The 20161-nt window shown below is 40.7% G+C and overlaps 1 protein-coding gene across 1 annotated transcript in view; it reads right to left on the bottom strand.

Annotated features, from left to right (window-relative positions):
- Nucleotides 1-8062: 8062 nt before the first annotated feature.
- The window catches only part of LOC103183369 (EF-hand calcium-binding domain-containing protein 5-like), a 28103-nt gene continuing 16004 nt past the window's right edge, over nt 8063-20161 (bottom strand). The window contains exons 10-21 of the mRNA XM_042338560.1: nt 20046-20111; nt 19601-19815; nt 17629-17785; nt 14034-14320; nt 13323-13495; nt 12801-13023; nt 11986-12138; nt 11490-11590; nt 10413-10666; nt 9520-9923; nt 8938-9034; nt 8063-8264 (exon numbers count right to left, since the gene is read on the bottom strand). Coding sequence (XP_042194494.1) covers nt 8098-8264; nt 8938-9034; nt 9520-9923; nt 10413-10666; nt 11490-11590; nt 11986-12138; nt 12801-13023; nt 13323-13495; nt 14034-14320; nt 17629-17785; nt 19601-19815; nt 20046-20111 — 2297 coding nt within the window. The 3' untranslated portion in view covers nt 8063-8097. The remainder of the gene's footprint in view (nt 8265-8937; nt 9035-9519; nt 9924-10412; nt 10667-11489; nt 11591-11985; nt 12139-12800; nt 13024-13322; nt 13496-14033; nt 14321-17628; nt 17786-19600; nt 19816-20045; nt 20112-20161) is intronic.

The raw sequence follows: 20161 nt of genomic DNA, 5'->3' as shown, positions 1-20161 counted from the left end.
CGCCTCTGTTCCCGACTGCACCGAAACAGCGAACAGCGGCACCGGCCGCTCGGCGGCCCCCGCGGCCCCCGCCCCAACCCCCCCCAAAAAAATCCAGGCCCTCTCGTCCTGCTCCGGGGGCGCGATTCTGACCCCGTCTCCCCCTGAAAGCCACGGAAATAATCTATTAGAATTTTTTTTAGTTAAGGTAAACCTGGCGCTCCATTGGAGGGGTTAAGTTTCGCGCCTCATCCTTGGTGTGAAGTCATCATCATAATCATAATCATAATCATCACAATCATAATCATAAATAATTAATAATAATCCTTCATTCGACACAGCGGCTCTTCGCGTCTTCGCCAAACGCCTCGAAGCGCTTCGCAGGATGCCGGATAATAATAATAATAATAATAATAATAATAATAAGTTCGTTGCCTCATAATTCTCGAGCAGCGAAACCGATCATTAATCACAAGCTGGGATTCCCCTCGGGTGACCTAGAGCCCACAACAAAAAAACACACACACTCACGCGCAGATTTCCTGTCGCGTGTCATAGTTTTATGACGTTCGTGAAAAGTGTTTGAGTTATTCGGGCGGACGGACGGATGGACGGACGCGCAAAAAAAAAAACCTTCGTTTACTTTCGCAGATGGTGTAAATATTCCTCGCGTTTCGCCCGCAGAATAATATACGGTCCGTTTCACTGGCCGGTATTTATGCGCGAAACCCTTCGAGACGTCTCTTCGACGGGATAAGGAGCTGCTTTGAATGCGCGGATTATTTGGTGTAACGCCTTCTCCCTCCTCTTCGCTTCACGGTGTGTTTTGTAGTTGGACGCAGCAGCCAATTTGGGCTCAGCAACATCCCACAAACAGACATGAAGGGAGTGACCAATTTTATTCCCTAGAGTTGTGCCGATCGGTGGGTGCCAATAAACCTGTTTGAGTTAGGTCTTATGCCCTTTTTTCTTGTTTTTCTCGCTTAATAATAATCCTTGAATTTGATACAGTGCCTTATCACATCGTTGAGATGTCTCGAAGAACTTCACAGAATATATTGTAAAGTGGATTGACTGTGTATTTTGTCGGCGAAACACTTGTCTCTATTTGTCTCCTGATGTGAAAGGCACTATATCAATGTAAATTAATTGTTGCTGCTGTAAAACCTTGCTGTTAATCTTTCTAGATTATATGTCGAATTCTTCCTTGTGAATTTATATGGTGCTGGTGTGGTTTACTGATGGTAGTAGAACTGGATATTGGATTGGTTTGACCATTTGTTAAATTGTCACTGGCCTGAGCTGAGTTTTTGTTTAAAATCCAATTTATATTTAAACAGCGCCTTTCATGTCACGAGGACGTCTCAAAGCTTTACTGTGCTGGAGGGGCACCCGAGCTAGATTTGGGAGTTAAGAGGGAGGGGATCGCAGGGAGGGGAAAATGAATGAAAGTTGACATTAAATAATAATAATAATCTTTGCATTTGATTTTGCGCTTTATCACATCTAATTATTATTATTTTATTATTATTACTATTGTATTATCGAGGAAATAGAAATTGATGACCCAACACATTTAAAGTCAGTTTCTTATGACAGATGTGATAAATTATATAATGCTTAGTTTTCACTCTTCTGATATTTTCCCTACTTTTAATACTCAGCGTCCGTCTCAGACAGACAGACAGACAGACAGACAGACAGAAGGCCCCGAGAAAACTTTAAACCAAGGGAATGATAAATGAAACACAAAGTTCATTCCTGCGGAGCTCCAGTTGCATTTCAAAGATCGCTCTATTTATGCTTAATCTCTGCGGTACAAGACATTTAGAGGAGATAAGCAAAGGAGCATAAACCGCTCAGATCAAGGTCTGTGGTCATGTAATAGAAACATGATACTAATGAATTCCCTTATTTTAAATCATTCAAGCTATTACTCATGTTCCTTTTTGCCAAATCTGGGCTGTTTGCGGTTGTCCCGCAGCTGAAATGTTTCAGATGGGTGCTGACAATTTTTAAACTTTAGAGAGCCAGATGTTTTTTTGTGAGGGACAGGAAGAAATACAAATTGATGACCCACATTTAAAGTCAGTTGTTTACACAACAGATGTCAAACTTGCTCGGAAACCATTTGTGAAACACAGTCTCCAGTGAGTGTTGGTCGTCGAAAGTGGTCTGAATTGTCTCCTATGAAATCCATTGTTTAAGTGATTGAATAAATACTTCATAATAATAATAATTTGGTCACTCAATCCACGTTTGTGGGACACTGCTGTGTGCAATTGGCTGCCGCATTTCACCCACAAAATATAGTCACTACACTGTACAGTACCTTCTGAGAAGTGCTTTGAGACATCTCAACGACATGATAAGGTGCCATATCAAATGCAAGGATTATTATTATTGTTGTTTTGACTTCTAATTGGAATGGCCAGCTTTTATTTATTTTCTGCGATGAACCATTACTTGCTTTATGAAGTTATCTTTCTATGAAAATATTATCAATTCTCACTACAAAAAGCATCCAACAATAATGTTAGGATGAAATATTGCCACTGCAGGGAATCCCACGATTTGCTGGGTTATTGGATCAGGAAACATTTCGATGCCTGGTTCTCAAGCAGATACAGTATTGCATTCATCCTGCTGCAATCACACTGATACAAACACAGTCACTACACTTCACAGTAAATCCTGTTAAGCCCTTTGAGATATTTCAATGGTACGATAAGGCATTTTATCAAATATAATAATCCCTGCATTTGATATAGTGCCTAATCACCTTGTTAAGATATCTGAAAGGGCTTCACAGAATATATTGTAGACTGTATATTTTTCCGAGCGAAACACAGCAGCCAATTGTGCACAGCAAGGAAGAGGAAGGTTTGTTAACTCCGGCTTTGCACCAGGGTCAATACAAATGGATTGTTTTCCTTCCTGTTTCAGAGCTGGCTGTTGGCACCTTTCTGATCTTACCGGTTAAAATAGTTTGGGCTGCCTATGTTTATAGATATATTAGACACTGCCAGAGATAGTAAGGGAGATCTGAAGCACAGCTCTGAGATAATTGCCAATATGACAATAAACCAGTAGAAATTCATGACAAAATATTTTATTCAGGCCTTATTTAATTGACTGTTCATTTCATCTTCAACTGTATGTCAATTTAACCCTCATTGCAATCCTCCTGAATATCTAGGATTATGAACAATGGTCAACAAATCTCATTAAGAGTATTGTAATATGGGCTCATTGCAATATATATGTGATTCAACAGAGACTAATTGCGCTGAATAAATTTTCTTTTAGTAAAGATTAAGCCGCTGTGCCATAGTGGAGCACAATGCTTTATTGCACTGTTTTTCACATTATTATTTGACTTATCACTGCATCTAGATAATAATAATAATAATCCCTGCATTTGATATAACGCCTTATCAATTCGTTGAGGCATCTCAAAGTGCTTCACAGGATATACTTTACTGTAAAGTGTAGTGACTGCGTAAGGCTAGATTGATGGGGTTTGGATGTCCTGTTCACAACATAAGGTTATAAACCGCTTTTTGTGAACTTCGGATCTTGTGCTGCAACAATAAGATCCGAAGACTGGAGATGCTGATGACCAAGGCAATCCAGTTTAATTGCCGACCATCAAAGATTATGGCATTCTGCCAGAATTACCACTTGACACAGAGCAATGAAATCAGCTCTTGACGAATTGCCATCAGGACCACCCTTCCAATCAGCAAACTATTGCTTTTCAAACCACAAGGGTTATTACTGGAGATAAATAAATAGGCACTTTTCTGGCAACATTTCGGGAGCCCCTAAAATAGAACACAGCTGTGGAATGAACGCGATACATTAATGAAGCAAAGCATCATCATCATCATCAGAACAGGATAAGTTGAACTCGGGGTAAATTCAGAACAAATCTGCGGAAACACTACTTCAGTGAGCGAGTGGGAAATGTGTGGAACGGGCTCCCTTGGGAGACGGTGGAGGCAGAAAGTGTCGATTCTTTCAAGAACAAATGATTTAGATTTCTTTTAGAAAATAGCATCTCGGAATACAGTGAATAATTTGGGACACAGCATGTGCATGCGACTGCCAGGATAGTGGAAGGCAAAATGGATGGACCTTGGTCTTCTTTGCCCATCAAATCCTTAGGCTCTTAAAGATTTTCTCCAGTACTGTCATTAGAATTCCGTTAACTAAGTGAAATTCGGTAATTGATGGACATTAATCAGAATTGCCTGAAGTGTATTATACAGCTTTTCCTGTGTAATTTTCCATAGAGGTTTGGCTGTTTTCCTGTGAGTTTTGTCCAGTTTACTCATAAGTGAAGATACAAGAAGGAAAGTATTGAAACAATGCACTAGGTACACAATTTTGCTCCAGCAAATGATTATCATCTGTTAAAACTTCCCAAACACTTAATTATCACATGATATTAATTGAACGCTGGGGAGAACATTGTAGTGGCCATGAAATGATGATTCTGTTGGATTTTACTAAATCATAGTTAGAGGTAGGATTCTGAACCCAGGACTCCATTCGGAATCCCACAACTAATAAATGCTCTTATAGGATATGGTATTTATTATCCCAGTGACATCTCATGATACCATCAGCTTTTCTTCTACTTTTATTCTGCTGGTTTGATCACGTCTATGGTGCCAAGTTGGTTTACTAATTGCCCACTGAACACTTTTCAGACCCAACAGACAACAACAACAACAAAATCAACTTGCATTTATAGAATGCCCTTCATGCCCTTGTGGAGTCCTGTAGCTCAGTGGTTAGAGCACTCGCCTTGCAAGCGAGACACCTGGGCTCAATTCCAGGCAGAGGGCGAAACCTTGGGCAAGTTTCCTTACTCCACACAGAGCCGAATAATGATCCCTCCAAAACCCAAAACAATAATAAATTGGTCATTTTCAATCCACGACTGTTTGTGGGGCACTGCTGTGCGCAATTGTCTGCCGCGTTTCGCCCACAAATATACGGTCAATTCACTTTACAGTCTATTCTGTTAAGCGCTTTGAGATGTCCAGAAGACGTGAAAAGCGCTATATCAAATGCAACGATTATTATTTTTATTATTATTATGCCGGACAGCATCTCAGAGTGCTTAGACAAATTCACAATGATGCTCAAATACCAGTGAATTGAAGTGCAATATAAAGGCTTTAAGTTTACATATTGTTTAACCAATATACGGTACTGACCTGGTTAATTTATTACTGTGTATGACAGTACTGTACTTCTCTTTTGTGGTAGTGATCCAACACTAATAATGGTAGCTAAGGCTACGATACGAGCATTGTAAGCAATAACTATATATCATCTGGATGTCACAAGATAAGGCAAAGGAGGAGGGGGAGAGGAGGGAGAGACAGTGTTTATAATGAAAACGGCTGCAATTTCAGTTTTGAGGGCAATATATTTTATCTCTAAAATTGTGAAGGATGTACTAAAAGCAAACATTTTAATAGATAAGACAAAACACTACAGATGTGAGGAAAAGCAAAAATAAGATGTTGGCACAGTTTATTAAAAAAAAGTATTACAAAGATAAAACAAACTGACAAGCCAGACCCATTATTATTGTCAATCACAACATTCACATCAAGCAAAGCATAATCTATCAACCTTTTATGAAGCAGAAAACCTCCCACAGTTTACTGGTACCAGAAGGGAATTTGTACGCTACACTTTTTAAGTTTGTTTTCTTCTTCGAAGAAAGATTTGGATCGTTAGTCTCCACGGTGATTGCAACTCACTCGCCACAAACCTTTCACAGTTTGAAACGTGATTTTTAAGACATTCAGGGTTTGCTCAGGGTTGCCAAGTAGAAATGTTGGAAGACATAGGACTAGCTTTGCAATGACTGGAGTTTAAAACAATTCTGTTCAGAGATTCGTTGAACCTCAGCAAAAAGCAGATGCACGGAACAACAACAAATTACATTTGTATAGCGCCTTTCACATTGGGAGGACGTTCCAAGGAGCTGGGGGTTGGGATCAGGAGGGGTGGAGGGCAGGGTGACCAAAGGCGTGGTCGAAGAGGAGGGTGGATGGACCTTGAAGGAGGCAATGGAGGGATAAGGAAGAACATGGAATTCAAAGAATATAGAGAAGGGCTTTTAAAAACAGTCACTGCACCTTCCAGTAAAATGTTTGGAGACGTCTTCTCAACGAAAGCAGCCGTATTAAATGTAAGAATTATTATTATTTTAAAGTATAATTGCCACAGATTTCTGTGCTTCCTATTGCCATTTTTCCCTTTCAGCAACTGCTGACATTTATAAACAGGTTTTGTACATTCCTGAAAAGATTTACATCCTATGTGAAGGGTGCTGTATAAATGCAACTTGTTGTCCTTGGCATGTCTCATCATTGCCAGGAATCGCCCACTATCTAACCTGGTTTCAAATATATTGACGTAATTATTTAATACAAAAAACACTCCCAGAGTATGGTTTCCAAAGGCAATATTCTGCTGCCATTTGAAAACTTGCTGTAAGAAACTTTTGTAAGCCCTTGATACGCTCGTTTTGAACAGCTCTTTGCCATTACAGTCACACATTTAACATCATAAAAAACACCTTCGCTGTTGGATTATTAAAATCTGCCATCCGATATTATCTGCACTTCTGATTTCAAATTTTAATAACTCAGCTGACATTTGTGCCAAAACATATCAAGCTGTTGAAGGGGCATAAACATTTCAGCTCATATAACACTTATCATCCAGCTTATTGAAGAAAGTTCATGACAAATGACGAGCGATTAGATGTTCTTTCAAGGCTGCTTTTCAATGTGGAAATCATTCAATGAAAATAGGCTGTCAATCAATCCAGGACAAACAAATCCATATAAGCATTAATAACCCTAGGTCCTGTAGAATTTCAGAAGCCATGTTATTACAGTGTTGGGCATTCAAAACAGTCCTGGGAAAGTACAAAGAAATGTTCTCATAGTTCAGCTTCTTCATCAAAGATTGGAGATGAAACAACTCTTTCCACTTATTCACTGTTTTATGAGGTTAAAAAAAAATTTGTGTCACTTAATCCTTGTTAATTCTCTACCTGTGTTCTCTCGTCTGCTCTCATATTCCAAGACAAAAGCTCTGCTAGTATCAACATCACCTATGCCTCTCAATATCGTCTGTGCCTCTCCCTTAATTTTCTTCTCCATTATGAAAACTAGCTCAGTGATGGGAGTGTCTCTTCAGGACTTAAAAAAACGAAAGTCTCGGAATCATCCTTGTTGCTCTTTTCTCTCCAGCTCATTAATAATAATAAAAATAATAATCCTTGCATTTGATATAGAGACTTATCACATCGTAGAATTCCCCAAACTACTGAAAATACTCCAAATATTGTGTTATCTCAGGTTATTTCACTCTGTTTCATAAGTCGAATGTTTTTGAGATGTAACTTTGCGTTGTTCATTTCGGGTTGTGGCATTGAACCTGCCAAACTTTGTGACATATTTTCACCTTTTAATTCAGCCGCTTTGAAAGAGTATGATCGGAGCAGGAGTATAACACCGAGGCAATGTGCACTGCGTGAAAAGAACTGAAGAGCAACTGGATTACTTATCTGTAGGGTCTTTCTTCAGTGAATCAGATCATCCTCCACACACCTTCAGAAAAACTATTCAGAACTTCCTCTACACACCACCTCCCCCCCCCCCCCCCCCCCCCCCACCCCAGAGATATAGACCACAATAGCTTTTGAATGGTCCATGGTTGTAGAGTGGGTCAAATGGCCTTTTCTTATTCCTGGGGATGATGAGCGTCCCCCTCCCTCACTCCATGATTTTTTTAGATCTAATGATGATCCCAGTTGCTCTAAATGCCCCTAAAAGCAAATACAAATTTCATCGAAATCCGACGCTTCAGCAAATATCTCCCAACACTTGCTATTTGAGCCTTTTTTGACCTTTATCAGTGCTAATGAGACATATACACATATACCCCAGAAATGGACATGCCACTGTGCTAATGAGTACTTACAAGTTTCATTAAACAGAAACACAGAAGGTAGCTGCTTCACAATGTTTGGCAACTTTCAAAGGTATTGCAAAGCTTCATCTGGGCCGCAAAGGGTTAATAATGCCCTCCCTTTATTGGAGGCAGCTGGCAAACTGAGGGGGGTTTGTACCAATCTCTCAGTTTCAGTTTCTTTTCCATCAGTGACAGACAGACGGAAATCCAGTTGTACAGATAATGGGCTACAACTGAACCCTCCTTCCACGCATCTAAATACGAGACATCTAGAAAACAGGGAAAATTAACAGCAGCGTGAGATGAGCAGCAGGAAAGCATTTGTAACCTTACCTACATGTGGTCACCTACAAATAACCAGTAACTACACTCTGTAGAAACTTTGTGAAGCTATATCAAATGCAAGGATTATTATTATTCATTTCTATCCTTTTCAATTCAGAGCAAACCTTCCCGCATGTATCGCTGCACACAAGCAGGAGTGGGAACCCTGACAGATTGCGCCCTCTCTTACTTTCTGTGTCGAAGTGTCTAATTTTGTCATTGCAGTAACATCTTCAAATATCCCAAATCGAGTACAAATCGAGTATTATAAGGTGTCCCAGTTTAGTGAGGGTCCATTTCATAGAATCATACAGCACAGACGGAGGGAGGCCATTCGGCCCATCATGTCTGTGCTGGTTCTTTGAGAAGAACTATCCAAATCGATCCCACTCCCTCACTCTCTCCCCATAGCCCTGCAAACTTGTACTCCCCAAATAATTATTTATAGGGCAAACATTGATAATCTGTTTGCTCAATAGAGCAAATTACAAGCTGCTATCTCATCGTGGCTGAGACCGACTAACTCAGCACTGACTTGTAGCCGAATGAACATGTGCTATAGCAGTGTCTTAACCTACTCAGGGATCAGGAGAATTAGTAGATCTCATAAAGCCTTACTTTGTATCTGTTCTCCCACAACAAAATGGTCAATTGAAACATCAGATGCAGTGGGGTCAAATTTGATAATCTTCTCAATAAATCCACTGCCCATTTTCTGCAAGGAGAGGAAAGCTTTCATTAGCATTTAATCAGAAGTGCTGCATGTCCCCAAAGAGAAAAGACAGTACTTGAGATATTGTCATATATTAATCAGCTAATCAGTACTACAAATCCAAACTGAATCTACCTTTTCTTAACATGTTAGAAAAGTTGAATAAAGCATCTGGTGTTGAACGTTTGGGATGAATTTGAATGTACGATATAATCTCATCTCAACATTGTATGTTGAGCACTGTAACTGGGTGCAGTGTTGGCGCTGTTTAGTTCATTCAATATTTAATATTTATTTAATAATACATGATAATAATATACAGGCAATCCACTTTCTGTGAAGCGCTTTGAGATGGCTCGAAGACATGATAAAGCGCTATATCAAATGCAAAGATTATTATTATTATACATTGTAAAATGGATTCACATTTTGTTGGCGAAATGTGGCAGACAATTGCGCACAGCAGTGTCCCACAAATGGTCATAGATTGAGTGAGTGATGATTTTTATATATATATAATATATAAGTTTAGTCCCCCAGGCCCTGGTGTCCCTTGCATGATTTTTCTTTTGGCCAGTTGAGTGTTTGACCATGCTTAAGAGTCTCCAAACTCCAAATTCCCTTGTGTGGCTGGCATATATGAAGAATTTCGGATGTTTTTTTTTCTTTACCGCTTTGCATTTTTCCCAGCTGAATTTAACTTTCCATTTGGGTTCAATGAGAAGCAAGATTGCGGTGATGATCTTCTGGTTCGCTGGCGGAGGTCTGGCGTAATTCTTGAACTTTTCAAGTAATTGTGGATCGAGCTGTTGGATGCTTTCTCTCAGGTCCTGTAGCATGCAACGTTCAAACAGAATCCGTATTCGGTTTGGTTTGTGTTTTTGTTCAGCCTCTGAAAACGAAAAACAACAAATATATTTTTTAAAAAAAACAATTATGAATTAGAAGGAACGTTGTTGACGTGTTCCCAACATTTATCTAATTCCCTCCTAAAAGCTAAAACAAATTATGCTTCAACCATGGTTCCAGGTAGGATATTCCATGTCCTAACAACCAATTTATTCAATGTAACAAGTATAAACCACAAAATAATGCAGTATGTAAATAGGAATTAAAATATATTTTTTTAAAAATCCTATATTTTTATATATTGCCCTTTATGTCAGGAGGATGTCTCAAAGTGCTTCCCAGGATACACTGGAAAGTGTAATGACTCTGTACTTTTTGCAGCCATGTTTATGGCAACTAATTCATATTTCTATCATTTTGTGAGATGTTTCAAATATGAGCCGGAGATAGCCTCAGTTAGGAATACTCTGGGACTCTTCCCTGCGTGAAGGGTGCAAGTTGTTGTTGCTGAGTAGGAATCAATGTACTACACCTAAAACTAAGACTGTTGCTTTTGGATCAACAAGCTCCTTCAATATCTCCATCGTAGCTGCCTGAAGTATTTCCAACATTTTTAACATGTTCCTGTATTCAAGATCCGTCATCTCTCGATGGCTTCCAAGGTTAATAACAATGATAGCAAAAGCTTTCCCTTTTAAGGTCCGTATAGGCACAATGATGAGCATGTCTTCTTTCACCACGGTTATAATCGTCTCAGAAACCTCCGCACATTTAAAGAGGTATTCTCTGAAAGATAGGAAAAGGGACAGCACTTAGGACATACACCAAACATCCAGGTTAAATTGTTGTCTTTATGCAAGATATCTTTTATCATCTGTTTCATTGACTTCACTTTATCATCATATCTGTATGACTAAAAGCTTTCGTATTGTTATTTCACCATGTTGTCCAGCTTAGATTGACGTTTGAGAAACCCAGTTCAAGTGCCAATGCAAGGATTCGGCCTTGTGAGAATTATTACCAGTGGCGATTCCCTTCTAAACGATGTTATGAACTCAACTTAACCAGCTATTGGTAAAGCATTCGATATTCAGCCACAAATAATTGTTACTTATAGAGCTCTCTACTTATTTCACAGGAAATCTGGAACTCTCTCCCCAAAAAGCCTGTGGATGCTGGATCCATTCACATCTTCAAGATTGAAGTGGATAGCTATTTGTCAGGTCAGGGTATTAAGGGATACATGGCAAGGATAGGTAATTAGACTTGAGTACAGATCAGCCATGATCTTATAGAATGGCAGAACAGGCTCGAGGGACTGAATGGCCTCCTCCTGTTTCTATGTTTCTATTAGATACCAACCATGCCACTGGGACTTTCAAGCCCGACTCCCAACCCACACACTGAAGCAGCCAACAGAGTGAATTTCCAACCACAGATAGGAGAACTCTTTCCCTTTGTCGATTTTTTCCTCACTCAGAGCCTAGGGAATGGCTAAAGATTAACCCTTTGGAATTTGGACCTGTCCAAAAGAACTCCCTTTCATCTTGTTTAAACCATCCATACTTTGGTCATGTAAAACCGAGCAGAACATTACTAAGTTACAAACCTGAATGGATTGTTCTTCCTATGTAGCGTAATTGGAGGGCTGTGCACCTCTATGTCTCCTTTGATATTATCTGCTGTCATCTTCTTCTGCAATATAAAATCCTTTGGGCATGGAAGGAGAGAGGTTAGCTGAGAGGAACCTGGCTGACGATTGCACTACGCTAGCTAGCTCCCTCGGTCATTGGAACCAGAGTTTTAAGGATCACGATTTTTCCCCCTAAAGCATAAGAATGGAACTCAATCAGCAGCTTAGGAGCTCCAGCAGTGGAGTACTGTACCAGACCTGCCTTCAGTGAGGTTCTGTAGCTTCTAATTGCTCCCTTGAATAACACTCAAATTTAGGTCCCTTGTATGGGTCTTAAACAGATGTGTGTGTGTGTGTGGGGGGGGTGGAGGGGCATTGGATTGCCACTTATTTCATCCTTGATCAATCTTCCTCAATTTAGCAGACATGGAGTTTACTAATACACTGAGAAAAGGTTTGTTGAAGGGAGTACCTTAGGACCAATAGAGTCAACGAAGTACAGAGTGAGAGATTCGATGGTGGTTGACCTTTTATGGATCCAGATGAAAGCAGTTTCCAAAACTTGCAGAATGCTCCTCTGGGTTTGCACGTAATGGTAGGCAATACTAAGGGTTCTGGTGATGCCCTAAAGAATAAATTGAAAAGTGCATCTGAATTTTTATCATCGAACATTATACCCCTGTGTGCTCCGTACGCTACGCTCAGTACAATGTTACAGCCCCATGTTAAAATGCTGTCGCTGCCGTTATACCAAATACCAGGATCGGAAAGGCAGTACAAGAGCAATTTGACTAAATTGCTGGACTTAAATCTTGCCTCCAGGTGGCAGATAATAATAATAATCACTTGCATTTGGTCTAAAGACTTATCATGCCATTGAGACATCAAAGTGCTTCACAGAATATACTGTAAAGTGAATTGACTGTATATTTTGTGGGCGAAACGTGGCAGCGCATAGCAGCGTCCCCATAAACTGTCGTGGATTAAGGGACCAATTTACTACAACAATAACAACAACTTGCATTTATATAGCGCCTCTCACGCAGGATAGCGCTTGACTAATGACAGATGGGACAATGCCACGGAAGCAACAATCTGAAAGAAGGCGAGGGGTGGGGAGGGGGTATGTGGGAGGGGAGTGGGGTGGGGGGGGGGGGATTGGTGGGGTGGAGGGTGGCCTTAATTCTCAAACTGTATGAAATTACCAGCATTTCATTTCATAACACATCTTGTGTAATAACTATTAAATGCTGAACGTTCCAAACAGGAACCAGACCTCAACCTCACCTGGTAAAAGTTGATCTCATGTTTCGTGAAGCCCTTATCCTTACACGGGTCTCTAATTGTGTCAACACCCATGACTCCAAACACCCTCCTGTTCCAATCTTTTATTGGGACCACAAGCAATGCACCTTGTACATTTTCCCGTTTACAGTTCCATATGTGGACGTGGCCATGATCCTGAATCCGGGGAACATAGATTGTCCTCCCTTCGTCAATTGCGTGAAAGCTGGGTTTCAAAAAGCAAGAAAAAAAAGCCAAGAGTTTACTTGAATCGTTTTAAGAGAGAAAATTAAGACCGGATTTTCACGCTCTGAATTGCTAAGAAAACAAAAGTTACTGTCTTGACCCAAACGGAATTTCTCCGGAAGATGAAGGAGCAAATGGAAATAAGAAGAAGCTTGGTGTCAGCTCAGAGGAGTTTGGAGCTGCTGCTTTGTAATGAGGGTCTCCCTTATGCAAGAGGAAGATTTAGCCCCAAAGCACTGAAAGCAATTGCGTTTGCAGTAAATAGAGTCTCTCTCTCACCTCACAGCTCGGTCGGTTCTATAGAGTCCCTGGTTCAGGACATAGTTTGCATCATCCAAGGTACAGGCGACGTAATGCAAGAAAGTGTCACCCTTTGAGGGTTTGTGATGGTTATTCTTTAGCAAGGCTATTGAAGCACTGATTTTCTTATTTTCACCATGGCCTTCTGCATCCTGTTACAGAGATAAAGTCTGCATTAAGCTCGAACTGACGTTGACAGGGAACTCTTTAGTACAGCTGGGCCTGAAGATTCCAGTCGGGCCCGGACTGCAGTTTGCGAGCAGGGTAGGGAACAACTCTGTGCTTATTTCTGGGAATAATAATGCCCAAGGCTAGACTGAATAATCTGGGAAAGGTGTTTCACTATCTGAAAATGATGCTGTGTTAAAATAGCGTTCAAGATAGGGCACGAAGGCTTTTCAGCTAGATTTGGACCAGAATTCGAGGAAGGGAAATATTTCAAAGTAAATTATAACGCCATTGTTTCCTTACGGAATGGAATTTCTAATAATAATAATAATAATAATCCTTGCATTTGATATAGCGCCTTATCGCACCTCAAAGCGCTTCACAGGATATATGGTAAAGTGAAATGACTGTATAATTTGTGATCGCCAGTAACAGCAGAGAGGAGTCTGGGCCCTTGGTGCACCCTGTTTACCTAAATTCCAGATAGTCTTAGACACAGGCTAACACTGTAAAGCATCCTACCTTATAAAGGCTCTCGAAAACAGCTTTATAAACAGGACCCATGCTGATACCTCCAACACGTGCTGCTTCTTCGATAGTGTATAACCATTTTCTCCTGGCTGCAGCTCGTACCTCCTCCTCGCACGTTTGTGAAAGGCTGGTTGATAGAAATTGCACAATACTGTCAAAAACCTCTTCATCATCAGCGATTTCAGCAACGATGGCTTCGATGTACGACTTGAACTCTATTTTGGTCAAAACAGTTTCCCCACTCCGGCATTTCTGGTTCATTTTCAGTCTGATGTGAGCTGTTAAAATAGGGTCGCACAACAAAATAAAGTATTACACGTAGCTCTATTTCTCTCCACTTCATGTTCCAAACAATTTTTTGAAAATGAAAGGAAATGTAATTTTATTTAATTTTACATTTCATTTCACCTCGGTTCTTTTTCTGAAAATTGCTGTCATCAGAATTGAATTACTTAAATCGAATTGTTTAAAGCCAAGAATTTGACCAGAGAGTCATAATAATAATAATGATGATAATAACCCTTCCGTTTGATACAGTGTCTTTCAGGTTGGGAGAATCACAAGTGTGTCAAAGCATTTTACAACTTTTATTGTAAAGCATAGTGACTGGGCATCAAGTCAATTTGTGCACGGACAGTCAGGAAGTGGATGACTAATTTTATCTGGGTGGTTATTTTCCAGGGCACTGGAAGAAACTCCCTTTGCTTTTCAATCCTACTAAAGGATCTTTAAAATCTACCTGAACAGGTAGAGGAGATCTCAGTTTATATTCATCCGAAGGACAGCACCTAGTAAAATGCAGAGTTCTCCCAACATTGCACTTGAGTGCAGCCTCGCCTGTGAGCTCAAAGTCCCTAACATGGGGTTTGCACCCACAACTTTCTGACTCGGAGCGGGGAAAACTCTACCAACCGAGCCAGGCTGACGCACTGAAATTTCATGGCAATGGTCTTAAGGGTAAGACCAAAGAATTTAGGGCTTCTGATCACAGATTGTAATCTATTTATATCCAGGTTACATAATATTTGACTGCATTTAAATTGGACAATAGCTGAAATGGTTTCATTGTGCGGTGGTGGTACAGTATTGGCCACCAGAGGACACTGTCATACCAAATATGTTAAAAGGTTTGCTTTTAACATAGTCACTATTGAACTGCATCTCGTGTGACCCTAAAGTTGTACTAATACCTGCTGCGTACAGCACGGTATCCAGGCCTTTTGTCCGTCGAATTTGTGTTGGTAAATTTCTCCGAACTAATCCCATTCTCCCGCGCACGCTCCCTCATGCCTTTTAGCACTGTTCCCTTTTCAATCATCTATTTTACTGCCTTGTGGAACAATTCATGGGCTCTGCTCCAGGTGTACCTTGGTCTTTCCTTCCCTCGAGCTGAATGACGCTGATAAAATCAGAGTTCATCCCTGTGCCTTTTGTGCACTTTGCAAGTTGAATTGGATGAAAACTGTACAAAAACGTGATGGATTGAGCTTGAGGAGCTGGAGGTTCTGCTCGAGTTTCTAAGTTCATAAAAAGCGGGCAGCCTCTGAAACCTTAAATCAGCTCAGCATCGGGACCTTACCATCTCTATTGAAAAGATCATTACGGCGGCAGCAGAATTGACTCAAGTTGCCCACATTTGTTTTTTTATGCGGTCGCCGTTAGGATTCGTGAAATTAGGCAATTGAGTGTTGATTGACCTTTGGAACTTGTGGAAAAGAGGAACTGTTTCCTATTTGAGCCTCGGTCTCTGTAATCTCTTGTGCCTACTTTTAAACAAGTTGTGCGACAAAAACCATGGAGGTATCCAGCACACAGCACAGTCCATTCCCAGTATTCCCTGGAACACATAATCCTCAGCACAGAGAGCTGGATATTCCCAGTCTTTGGCGCCCACAGGTCAACCCTGAGCAGAGACCAAGTGCTGCAAGCCTGAACGCACAGCCCTGAATGCCTCCCTCAAACAAATCCTCCAGTCATATTTCTTAAGATGAGAGGTGGAAGAAGGGAAAGGGGAAACTCATCTTCGATCACTAATTTATTTTGCAACTGTTTGAAATTCCTTTTAGATAATCTGGGCTGACCGTCTTTGAGGAATTGTTATCGTTCATTCCTTGGCCTCCCCTCACACCCCCTCCTTCCCTCCCTCCCACCCCCATTCCCATATGCAGCATATGGAATTGTGCCAGACAGACCCCTGCTAACAGCACTGAATAGAGTCAAAACCACAAAGGCCATGCGAGCAACTTACAGAAAGTCTCCTATCTCGTTTTTTTTTTAGCTTTCGTGCTGGAATGCGCCCCTACGGTGTGAAAGTGCCACAGGCCAACGCTTTGATGTGCTCGATGAAGTTTATCAAAGCGTATTGCACTTTGCTAATCACCTCCTTCCCACACCTCGACTGCTTTCCGTGCTGAGATGAGAAAATTAAGCCACTTTTGGAAGCAACGGGGAAGCGGACGAGAAGAAAAACGAGCAAGACACAAGCACAATGACTTTCGAGCACACAGCTTGTTAAAAATTAGACCAAAGCCATGTCACACTGGAATACAACAGCTGTATCTAATAAAAAACCTCCTCGATGCTAAATCCTTTCACATTCATTTTACTCAGTAGACAGAAACCAGAAGACCTTTACCCTGAAATATGACCTTATTAACTCAAGCACTCTATATTCTAAGAATAGCTAGCTGTTAAGATACAAGCATGAGGGAAGGACTAGGGTCATGGGAAACCCAGGTCTGATCTATAAACAGCAGCTGGCTTCTTTTTAATTGCAAAATGCATGATTTCGCTGGAAATACGTTCGGCCTATTGAGAAACGGATGCTCTCAATTTTTGTCCAGTGAAGTCATTTTCGAATCCGCTGCCTTCTTAACGGTTATGGTTCATTGGAAACGGAGAGCGTTGAATATGCCTTAATATAGCACGCAGAGTGTGCAAAACTCATGCAAAACTACCATCATTATGAAATACCACTGCAGCAATTTTGGGATGGTGAGCAATGGAGCGGGAGGGGAGCCAGGGTTGGCGGGGGGGGAGGGGGGGGAGAATTGAAGCACCCCGAAACGCTACCCCACTTGAAGAGCGCTATATAAATGCAAGTTGCTTTTGTTGGATAAATCTACTGTTGGAGAGGGAAGGCAGAGAATAAATTTACCAATGCCAGTGGTTGGGTTGCCTTGAGGGGAACAATAAGTGATGTTGGATTGTTTTATTCTTCTCCTCGGCGAGGGAGTTTTTGCTGGAGTTGGTACATTCATTGATCTTGAATAAAAGCTTCAACAATGGGGGNAAAAAATTGCCCTTGGATTAGTATTTCCCCCGATCAATCGAGAAATACAGCGCCAAGGTTATTTCCTCAACCAGTAAATCAATGAGTCGGACTTAAAATTGCTAAAATATTCTTTTCACTAAATCCTTATAAGGGAAAATTTGACATTTGAACCTTGGTGGACTTTGCAATATTTCAATGCTACTTTAGGCCTCCTCTAGAGGGTGTATGTAGTAAAATTAGTGCTGCAGTAAAATAATTCCAATAACAGCTCAGTTTCTCACAAAAAAAGCATGTTGGTTCAGTTCCCCCTACCTTTCCTTAAGGCATTCTTCTCCATTCCGTCCTTATATTTGGTCAAGGCGTTGACCAGATCTGGCATATCAATGAAGCCCGACTCATCGATATCCAATTTCTGAAACAATGCGTTTAGGACAACCTGGTGCTTGTGCGATTTTATGTCATTCTTGGCCTGAGAATACAAGCAGAGATCATGAAGGTTACTGTGCAACCTACAGAAGGAAAAACTACAAAACAGGATAGAACGGATAAAACAGGATTTCATAGAAATTGCCACACAGAAAGACGAGAGTGAGATAGAACGAGGAGAATGAATTTTCACCCACAAAGCATACAGTCAATTCACTTTACAGTATATTCTGTGAAGCGCTTTGAGCCGTTCAGAAGACATGATAAGGCGCTGTATCGAAATACTGTGAAGTGAAATGACTATTTTGTGGGCGGTACATCATTTGAATCATCCGCAAGTAGAAGATAGCGGATAAGATATATTCTGTTCGTGGGATTCAAATTGAAGCCAAAGGGACGATAAGGACGGTGAGGCGGGGGTTCGTGCTGGGAATCAACACGTGTGCACATTTTGTGCGGATTTTCTTTTAATTTTTCTGTTTCAGGCCCGGTCTGGCTTGGTCTGAATTCCGGACACCAGGAGTCTGGTGAGCCTGCTGTTTGCTCTATATACAATGGACGGACTGGAGCTTGATAGCCGTTTGATTGAATTTTCAAGGAGCCCCTGACACATTTATTGGGTAACTGGATTTCTCAAAGACCGGAAGTGAACGTTAATGAACTCTGAAGTGAGTTGTGTCTGTTCTAAATGATTTATTTCCTTCTAAGGGTCCCCTTTGCAAGACTGTCCTTGAGTAATGGGGATTATATCAATACCCAATCACTCATCCAAGGGGAACCACTGTTCATCGCAAGGGCTGCACCTGCAATCCATCCTACAGTGTTTCAATGAGACTAATCATTGATGTTATCTCAGTTAGAAGCTCAGTCAGTTTCCAGCTCTCAAGGCCCCCTTTGGCTTTGAGTTGAGAGACTTCACAGTGTTAAGTGCTACGTCACGATCCCTATTTTTGCTCGAATGTATACTTTTCTGTATCTCTTCCCACAGTTGCTGAAACTGAACTGTTTATGCTACAGGAAACTTGGCTTCCAGGAGGCCAAAAAGGATCAAAGTAGCTGTAATCAGTGTGACATCTCAAGGTTATAAGCACTATATCATAATGCAATCCACAACTGTTGGTGGAGACACTGCTGTGCGCAATTGGCTGCCGTATTTTGCCCACAAAATATACAGTCAATTAACTTTACAGTATATTCTGTGAAGCGCTTTGAGACGTCTGGACGACATAAGGCACTGTATCAAATGCAAAGATTATTATGCAAGGGCTATTTTTAGGTACAGTTGTTAATAATTGTTATAATAATAGTCCTTGCATTTGATACAGCGCCTTATCACGTCACTGAGATGTCTCAAAGCGCTTCACCAAATATACTGTAAAGTGAATTGACTGTATATTTTGTAGGCAAAATGTAGCAGCCAATTGCACACAGCAGCGTCCCACAGTCGTGGATTGAAGTGACTAATTTACAATAATTTATGAGTAAAAACACTTTTGATACAATAATGAAAGCGAGAGGGGATGGAAACAAAGAAAATTGAAATATTCGAATGGTTATAAACCAACGTATATGTATATAGGATGATCCACTGTGTTAGAGGACACTGAACTCAGATATAAAAACACAGATTGATGCTTTGATAGGAGAACAGTTGGGTGGGTATTTTTCAATCCCATTTAAAATTTCGTAAACCTTTATAAGGTCCTTTCTGGAGGAATGAGACCAGATGAGCCAAAGGTCCTTCTTTATGTGAATTAATCTTGTGAGATCTTGTGATCCAGATCAATTATATGATTATGGCGATCGCTGTATCTGCTACACTGATACCATAGACAGGTGAAAGTCCTGAGCAATTTACCTGAGTTAATCTCGCTAGCCTTTCCTCCGTAGTCTCTTTATAATGTTTCTTAATATAGGTCAGAAGGTTATTTAAAGTTTGATTCGAGGAAGCGGTTCCAGTAAATGTCGCCATCATCTGGACAAATTGTTCGACATTTACGAAAGCCTTATCAAAAGCAAATGTGGCATCAGAAGAATCTTGGTCCTGAAGGACAAGCATTAAGGGCTTCAGCTCTGTACAAACACACATAAATGAAGGCATTATTCATTTGCAAATGACTTGAATCCCTGTATGCTCAACCAGAACCTCCTTCTGATTAATTAAGTTTGTTCGGAGCGAGTTTTTTTCGGATCGTATTACATGTGTGTGTTGATCGTGAGGTAGTAATAATCTAAGTAAGATGTTCCCCGTCATTTGAGAGCAACACCAGGAAGCTACCCTGAACAAGACTTTAGTGAATCACCTGTGAATTTAGATCCTGCCACAGTCCAGCTCTTCACAGGGCTAGTAAAAGAATCAATCTGAAATTCTGAAAGAAACCAGAAGGTATTAAATGAAAATAATGCTGGTAAAATGTAT

Source organism: Callorhinchus milii, unplaced genomic scaffold (assembly GCF_018977255.1).
Source record: "Callorhinchus milii isolate IMCB2004 unplaced genomic scaffold, IMCB_Cmil_1.0 Scaffold10, whole genome shotgun sequence".
Taxonomy (NCBI): Eukaryota; Metazoa; Chordata; class Chondrichthyes; order Chimaeriformes; family Callorhinchidae; genus Callorhinchus; species Callorhinchus milii.
The sequence above is the reverse complement of the archived record's forward strand: the minus strand, read 5'-3'. Positions and strand labels throughout refer to the sequence as shown.